General features: G+C 58.8%; 1 protein-coding gene across 3 annotated transcripts in view; it reads right to left on the bottom strand.

Annotated features, from left to right (window-relative positions):
• LOC133340251 (protein CBFA2T1-like) overlaps positions 1-9,672 on the bottom strand; it is a 122,365-nt gene that overhangs the window by 40,850 nt on the left and 71,843 nt on the right. For all 3 annotated transcript variants that reach the window (XM_061548297.1, XM_061548298.1, XM_061548300.1), the window contains 3 exons: positions 6,782-7,152; positions 5,360-5,449; positions 542-849 (listed from right to left, as the gene is read on the bottom strand). In XM_061548297.1, coding sequence (XP_061404281.1) covers positions 542-849; positions 5,360-5,449; positions 6,782-7,152 — 769 coding nt within the window. The remainder of the gene's footprint in view (positions 1-541; positions 850-5,359; positions 5,450-6,781; positions 7,153-9,672) is intronic.

Here is a 9,672-nt window from a genome sequence, read left to right as displayed (position 1 = left end):
AGAGATGGAGTGATGTGGTACAGGAGGACGTGGAGCTGAGTGGACTTGCCGATGACTGGTACCAGCGGTGTCAAGATCGGCCTCTGTGGAGGAGGCTCGTGAAGGACGCTACTGGGCAGTTGGAGGCAGTCGCCCTCCAGCAACAACGGAGGGCGGAGGAGCGACGCTCACAACAACGAGCGGAGCGCCGGGTGGCTAAAGCACAGCGATTTGGCACAGTAGGGGGCACAGGTGGTGCATCTGACAGTCATCTCATTCAGTCGACCCATGGTACCTGGGCCTGTCCCGTGACCACTGGCCGACGGGCCTTCCACACGTGGCATCAGGGGTGCACCTAGCCTGGTGCAAGCGATGTGATGACCTTACTGCCATTTTAGTTGTAGCGTGTGTCTGTGTATATCGGGGAGGGGGGGGGGAACAGCGGTGTAGCGATTCACGCAATGCTCTAGGAATCTGGCAATCTATATCTGAACTGGTCCTGAGCTTCCCCTAGGTCGACTCAGCCTCAAACGACGCTGCGTTGCTCGCCGACGTCACCCACCTGTGCTCGCCGCCCCTCCGCTTGCCGCTCTCGTTGAGCTCCAGGAGGAGGTCGGGGGAGTCGAAGGGCGAGGCGAGCGAGGGGGTCCCCGCCGGGGTGCAGGGCCCCCCGTTGGGGGTCGCCACGGACGACAGGGTCGGGTGAGCGGGCGGCATCGGCGGGAGTTGGGGGGCGCCCCCCACCCCGGCACCGACCAGGCCCCCCAGCTCGAGCAGGAGGTGCTGGTGAGTGGAGAGGTACTGGGCGGGGGGCAGCTTGGCCAGGCGCGCGCAGTGCAGCAGTTCGCGCTGTAGGAGCGGCAGGTTCGCCTGGGGGGTCACGTGGGGTGGGGGGGGGGGCACGGGTGGGCATGGTGGGCACGGGTGGGCATGGTGGGCACGGGTGGGCATGGGTGAGACAGGCAAGAGGAATTGGGTTGATGCGCGGACCTCCATCGGCTTGATTAGTTTACGTAACATTTTGACTTAAAACTTTCGTGACTGCAGGAATTCAAGTTCTTTGGTTCTTTCGGTAAAGTCACATAGAATTTTCTAAAATAAAATAAATAATAAAAAAACATTAATGTAGACTGTAGCCTGGTTCTTAACCTCGGTGAGTGTACTGGCAGTCTATAATGTAGGGTGTAGCCTGGTTTTTAAGCTTGGTAAGCGTAATGGCATTCTATAATGTTTTTAATTCTATTTTTTATTCCTGAAATAACCAAGAATAAGTCTACATTATAAACTGCTAGTCCACTCACTCAGTTTAATAACCATTGCGACAGTCTACATTATAGACTGCCAGTACACTCACTCCGATTAAGAGCCAGGCTACAGTCTACATTATAGACTTCAGTCCACTCACCCATCTTAAAAACCAGGCTACAGTCTACACTATAGACTGCTAGTACACTCACTCCGATTAAGAGCCAGGCTACAGTCTACATTATAGACTGTCAGTCAACTCACCCATCTTAAAAACCAGGCTACAGTCTACACTATAGACTGCCAGTACACTCACTCCGATTAAGAGCCAGGCTACAGTCTACATTAATGTTAATTTTTTATTCATAATTTTTATTATTTCTCTGTCTACGTGACTTCACGGAAAGAACCAAAGAATAGTTCACGTTAAATTCGCACAGCATGTGCGCGTGCACGGCGACACAAAGTCAAATATCCCCCGTATAACCTTAACATGCTTCTGAGGCAAGTGGCGTGAAGGCCGGGATGGCACGCCAGGGGGTGGGTGACCAGCACCACGCTGCCAATGTCTCCCTAGTGGCTATTTTTACGCAACGTACCAGGTTATCATTTGAGGCTGAGTCAACCTAGGGGAGACCCAGGACCGGTTCAGATAATCGTCACTGGCGTTGGTGGTCGTGGACAGGACTCCAACTCTGGTGGCCGGGTCCGTAGCGCATCGCACTAATCGCTACACTACCACTCCCCACCGACTACGTACACTCAACCCACACACCACTCACCACTCACCCACTCACCCACTCACACACTCACCCACTCCCACACTCACCCACTCAACCCACTCACCCACTCACACACTCACCCACTCACACACTCACCCACTCACCCACTCACACACTCCCACACTCCCACTCACCCACTCACACACTCACCCACTCACCCACTCTCACACTCACACACTCCCACACTAACCCACTCACCCACTCACACACTCCCACACTCCCACTAAACCCACTCACCCACTCACACACTCACCCACTCCCACACTCACACACTCACCCACTCACCCACTCACACACTCACCCACTCACCCACTCACACACTCACACACTCCCCCCCACACTCACCCACTCACCCACTCACAAACTCACACACTCCCACACCCACCCACTCTCACAATCACCCACTCACCCACTCTCACACTCACCCACTCACCAACTCACCCACTCACACACTCACCCACCCACTCACCCACACTCACCCACTCTCACACTCACCCACTCACCCCACTCACCCACTCACCCACTCACCCACTCACCCACTCACCCACCCCACTCACCCACCCACACTCACCCACTCTCACACTCACCCACTCACCCACTCACACACTCACCACACTCACCCACTCACCCACTCACCCACACTCACCCACTCACCCACTCTCACATTCACCCACTCACCCACTCTCACACTCACCAACTCACCCATTCTCACACTCACCCACTCACACACTCACCCACTCACCCACTCCCACACTCACCCACTCACCCACTCCCACACTCACTGACTCACCCACTCACACACTCACACACTCACCCACTCACATACTCACCCACTCCCACACTCACCCACCACTCACCCACCCACTCACTCACCCACTCACCCACTCTCACACTCACCCACCCACCCACTCTCACACTCACCCACTCACCCACTCACTCACCCACTCACACACTCACCCACCCACCCACTCACCCACTCACCCACTCTCACACTCACCCCCTCACCCACACTCACCCACTCTCACACTCACCCACTCACCCACCTCACCCACTCACCCACTCACACACTCACCCACTCACCCACTCACTCACCCACTCACCCACTCACACACTCACCCACCCACCCACTCACCCACTCACCCACTCACCCACTCACACACTCACTCACCCCCACACTCACCCACTCACCCACACTCACCCACTCACCCACTCACCCACTCTCACACTCACCCACTCACCCCACTCTCACACTCACCCACTCACCCACTCACACACTCACCCACTCCCACACTCCCCCACTCACCCACTCCCACACTCACTCACTCACCCACTCACACACTCACACACTCACCCACTCACATACTCACCCACTCCCACACTCACCCACTCACCCACTCACCCACCCACCCACTCACCCACTCACCCACTCTCACACTCTCACATTCACACACTCACCACCACCCACTCACCCACTCACCCACACTCACCCACTCTCACACTCACCCACTCACCCACTCACAAACTCACACACTCCACTCACCCCCCACACTCACCCCACTCACCCACACTCACCCACTCACCCACTCACCCACTCTCACACTCACCCACTCACCCACTCACCCACTCTCACACTCACCCACTCACACACTCACCCACTCCCACACTCACCCACTCACCCACTCCCACACTCACTCACTCACCCACTACCACCCACTCACACACTCACCCACCCACCCACTCACCCCACACTCACCCACTCTCACACTCACCCACTCACCCACTCACTCAACCCACTCACCCACTCACACACTCACCCACCCACCCACTCACCCACCCACACTCACCCACTCTCACACTCACCCACTCACCCACTCACACACCTCACCCACTCACCCACTCACCCACTCTCACATTCACCCACTCACCCACTCTCACACTCACCCACTCACCCACTCTCACACTCACCCACTCACACACTCACCCACTCACCCACTCCCACACTCACCCACTCACCCCACTCCCACCACTCACTGACTCACCCACTCACACACTCACACACTCACCCACTCACATACTCACCACTCCACACTCACCCACCACTCACCCACCCACCCACTCACCCACTCACCCACTCTCACACTCACCCACTCACCCACTCTCACACTCACCCACTCACCACTCACTCCCCACTCACCACTCACCCACCCACCCACTCCCCACTCACCACTCTCACACTCACCCACTCACCCACACTCACCCACTCTCACACTCACCCACTCACCCACTCACTCACCCACTACCCACTCACACACTCACCCCACTCACCCACTCACTCACCCACTCACCCACTCACCACTCACCCACCCACCCATCACCCACCACCCACTCACCCCTCTCACACTCACCCACTCACCCTCACACACTCACACACTCACTCACCCCACACTCACCCACTCACCCACACTCACCCACTCACCCACTCACCCACTCTCACCCTCACCCACTCACCCACTCTCACACTCACCCACTCCCACTCACACCTCACCCACTCCCCCTCACCCACTCACCACTCCACACTCACACTCACTCCTCACCCACTCACACACTCACATCACCCACTCACATATCACCACTCCCACATCACCCACTCACCCACCACCCATCACCCACTCCACCCACTCTCACACTCACACACTCACCCACTCACACACACTCACCCCACCCACCCACTCACCCACTCACCCACACTCACCCACTCTCACACTCACCCACTCACCCACTCACACACTCACACACTCACACACCCCCACACTCACCCACTCACCCACTCACCCACACTCACCCACTCACCCACTCACCCACTCTCACACTCACCCACTCACCCACTCTCACACTCACCCACTCACACACTCACCCACTCCCACACTCACCCACTCACCCACTCTCACACTCACTCACTCACCCACTCACACACTCACACACTCACCCACTCACATTACTCACCCACTCCCACACTCACCCACTCACCCACTCACCCACCCACCCACTCACCCACTCACCCACTCTCACACTCACACACTCACCCACTCCCACACTCACCCACTCACCCACTCCTCACACTCACACACTCACACACTCTCACACTCACTCACCCACTCACCCACACTCACCCACTCACCCACTCCTCACACTCACACACTCACCCACTCACACACTCACCCACTCACACACTCACCCACTCACACACTCACCCACTCACCCACACTCACCCACTCACTCACTCACCCACACTCACCCACTCACACACTCACCCACTCACCCACTCACTCACTCACCCACACTCACCCACTCACCTTGAGGAAGGGGATGACGAAGGGGCGCAGCGGGAAGTTGGTGGCCTCCTGCAGCTTCCCGTGGAAGTCCTCGATGCTCAGCGTGGAGTTCTGCACGGACATCACCACGACTGCTCACCGAATGTCACCAAGACCAACTGGGACCTACATCTCACTGGTGACGAGATATCACTCACTACGTGTGTCCAACAGGGACTCTGCATCTCACTGGTGACGAGATATCACTCACTACGTGCGTCCAACAGGGACTCTGCATCTCACTGGTGACGAGATATCACTCACTACGTGCGTCCAACAGGGACTCTGCATCTCACTGGTGACGAGATATCACTAACTACGTGCCTCCAACAGGGACTCTGCATCTCACTGGTGACGAGATATCACTCACTACGTGCGTCCAACAGGGACTCTGCATCTCACTGGTGACGATATATCACTCACTACGTGCGTCCAACAGGGACTCTGCATCTCACTGGTGACGAGATATCACTCACTACGTGTGTCCAACAGGGACTCTGCATCTCACTGGTGACGAGATATCACTCACTACGTGCGTCCAACAGGGACTCTGCATCTCACTGGTGACGAGATATCACTCACTACGTGCGTCCAACAGGGACTCTGCATCTCACTGGTCACGAGATATCACTCACTACGTGCGTCCAACAGGGACTCTGCATCTCACTGGTGACGAGATATCACTCACTACGTGTGTCCAACAGGGACTCTGCATCTCACTGGTCACGAGATATCACTCACTACGTACGTCCAACAGGGACTCTGCATCTCACTGGTGACGAGATATCACTCACTACGTGCGTCCAACAGGGACTCTGCATCTCACTGGTGACGAGATATCACTCACTACGTGTGTCCAACAGGGACTCTGCATCTCACTGGTGACGAGATATCACTCACTACGTGTGTCCAACAGGGACTCTGCATCTCACTGGTGACGAGATATCACTCACTACGTGTGTCCAACAGGGACTCTGCATCTCACTGGTGACGAGATATCACTCACTACGTGCGTCCAACTGGGACTCTGCATCTCACTGGTGACGAGATATCACTCACTACGTGCGTCCAACAGGGACTCTGCATCTCACTGGTGACGAGATATCACTCACTACGTGTGTCCAACAGGGACTCTACATCTCACTGGTGACGAGATATCACTCACTACGTGCGTCCCTGTTGATGAGACACCTGGGGGAGGCCTAGGACCGGGTTAGTACAGGAAAAAGCGGCAGTGGGCAGGTGGGGGAATTGTGGGGGGCAGCAGTGGGGGTGGGGGGGGTGTGGGGGGCGGCAGTGGTGGGGGATGTGGGCGATTATGGGGGCAGCATTGGGGGTGGGGGGGGGGTGTGGGGGGCAGCAGTGTGGAGATTGTGGGGGGCGGCCGGGGGGGGGGTATCTCACCACCAGCCCCAGTACGAGCACGCGCACGCGCTCGCCGATCTCCGGGGAGATGTCGCAGCTGAACTGCTGCAACGTGGCCAGGAAATGCTTCAACTTGCTGAGCTGACGCGCCCCGCACGCCGCCGGGAGCGCGGGGGGCTGGCCCAGCAGGGGGGCAGGGCCCCCCGCGCCGCTCCCCCCACCGCCGCCTCCGCTTCCTCCTCCACCGCCGCCGCCGCCTCCTCCTCCACCTCCGTTTCCTCCTCCTCCCCCACCTCCTCCTCCTCCTCCGGCACCTCCACTGCTGCCATGGTATCCGGTCGGTGGGGATGAGGGGGACCCCCCAAGCGAGCCGGCAGACGGGGAGTGGCTGCTGCTGGTGCCGTTAAGCACTGCGGGGGGAGGGGCGGGGGTGGCGGGGGGGGAGGCGGGGGGGGGCCCGCGGGGGGGCGGGGGGCGGGGGGTGTGGGCAGACAGAGTTGGCACGTCCAGTGGCGTGGGGAGGAGGATGACGCCGTGCGGATCACGTGCCGCTGACGTTTGTGACGCGCTCTCGCAATGACGCGTCAGTCTGTGTACCTGCCTGTGCCCCCCCCCCCCCCACACATAGAACCCAGCCCCCCCCCCCGGCCTCTCCATATCTCACCCCCTTACCTCCCACCTACCAGTCCCCGCTCCTCTTCCCCAGTCAACGTCCCCCCCATCCACCTCCTCCCCCTGTCCCCCTGTTCCTCCTCCCCACTCTGCCTCCTGCTCCCCACCGCGACCCCGAGGAGGCTGGCGGGGCTGAGAGGCGCCGCGTCGACGGCTCCCGCGCCCCAGTGAGAGTTAAATGGAGCTTTACCTGTTGGTGTGGATCTCGCGGGATTAGCGGGGGGGGGGGGGGTTGAGAGGGAAGAAGCCGAGGGGTTGGGTGGGAGGGAGTAGGGGGCGGGGGAGTAGGGGGAGTGGGGGGGGTGAATAATCCCAACGCGGAGCGAGCAGCCAGATGGGGCTGTCAGAGAGGATTTACGTCGGCACGTCTGGGGGGGGGGGAGTTGGGGGGAGGGGGGAGAGTGGGGGGCGGGGGAGATGGGGGGGGGCTCTGCTTAACTCAGCCGTGGGAGGAAACGTCAGCAGCTGGTCCCGGGAGATTAATCTGCAGCATGGATCTGATCTCTATCTCTCCCTGCCCGTGCACACTCCCCCCTCTCTCTCCCTGCCTCTCGCTCTCTCGCTCGCTCGTGTCTGCTCACAGACAATGCGTGTAATGTTCAACATGCCTCTATACCCGTGCCGCGTCTGTACTGCGACCCCCCCTCACTTCCCCGCCCCTTCGCGCCCCACGCTCGACTCGGCAGCAGCTCGGCTCCTCTCCGGTGCGCGCGACAGGGGAGCGCTCCACCCCCCCGCGCCCCCCCCCCCAAATCGGTCGTCCCCATCCCTCACCCCCCCACCCACCCCGCGTGTGCACACATCATTATGTGATCACAGCGGGAGGCCGGGCCGAGGCCACTCCGAATCGCACTTGTGTCCGTCTCCGTGGCAGGACGCGGAGCGCGGCGCCTTCGTGCCGATGTCGTCCGACGTGAGATCGCGAGTGCGGGGGAAAGGGGGGGCCGCGGGGGGGGGGCTGCGGTGGCGGGGGGGGGGGGCGAGGGGGGCCCTCGTGCGTGAACGGCACCGGACCGTGGCGAGAATTAACGAGCACAAAGTGTGATCGGGCTGTTCACGCGTCGCGGTTCGAAGCGTAACGGACGCTAACGCAGAGTCAGATTCGGAGGCGCGTGAGTTAGAGACCCCCCCCCCCCCCCCGATTGGTGTGTGCAGCGACGGGCGGCTCTTGTTCGAGGGCGACCGGGCCGGTGACCGGCTCCCGGCAGCGGTGGCGGCCGAGTGTTCACCCACACGGGCGGCGCTGTAGTCCCCACGCTAAGGTGCTGCTTCACACGATCTACCAGGAGGACATGGGTTCGATCCCCACACTGCTGCTGTATATTTGGAATTTGCGTGTCTCTCTCTCTCGCCGTGTTCGCGTGGACTTTTTCCGGGCCCTCCGGTTTTCCCCTCCACGTTTAAAATCAACATCACCACGCGTGTCGAGTATTTGGCTGCAATCAATGTCCACGCGATACGCCACTACTTCGTTGAGCTATTTCATCTGCGGCCAGGTCGCTCCTGTGAAAGAGCTGCACAGCCTAGTGGGCCTTAGCTGGTAAAATAAACAATATTTAGAAATATATATTTTTATATTGATTGCGCTGTTGCCGCACAATTGGATGAGATGTATACGCGTAAAGATGACTTCACTGCGCTTCGCGTAAACGCACCGTCCTCGTGCGAAAAATGGGACGCATCAAAAACCCTCGTGTGTATGTGCGGCGATTAGCAGCGTTGACCATGTGCGGTGCGAAAGAAATTCAACATACGCACGTACAACGCGTCGTGGTCGTGCGTCATTTAGCATGCAACGTGAAACGCGGGAACGCAGAGAACTGACGATGCACGGCCGACTCGACACTTGAATGCGAGTGCCGGTCGACCGGGAGCGACCACCGGAGCAATAACCACGAGACGGAGACGTGAGTTGCATCAATAGGCTGCACGTCCTGTGCAACTGGGAGTGGTCGCATGGAAAGATCTTGAAGTCAATCGATCTACACGGAGGGAGGGCGACTGTCGCCAACGTCTTTGAAAAAGGACGTGGATCATAGTGAGAGATGGACAAACACTGCCCATGGACTAATACTGCCCATGGACTAACACTGCCCATAGACTAACACTGCCCATAGACTAACACTGCCCATGGACTAACACTGCCCATGGACTAACACTGCCCATGGACTAACACTGCCCATGGACTAACACGGACCATAGACTAACACTACCCATAGACTAACACTGCCCATGGACTAACACTGCCCATAGACTAA

Source organism: Lethenteron reissneri, chromosome 9 (assembly GCF_015708825.2).
Source record: "Lethenteron reissneri isolate LAM-NWPU_2019-01 chromosome 9, ASM1570882v1, whole genome shotgun sequence".
In the NCBI taxonomy this organism is placed as follows: Eukaryota; Metazoa; Chordata; class Hyperoartia; order Petromyzontiformes; family Petromyzontidae; genus Lethenteron; species Lethenteron reissneri.
This window is presented reverse-complemented; position numbering and strand designations above follow the sequence as displayed.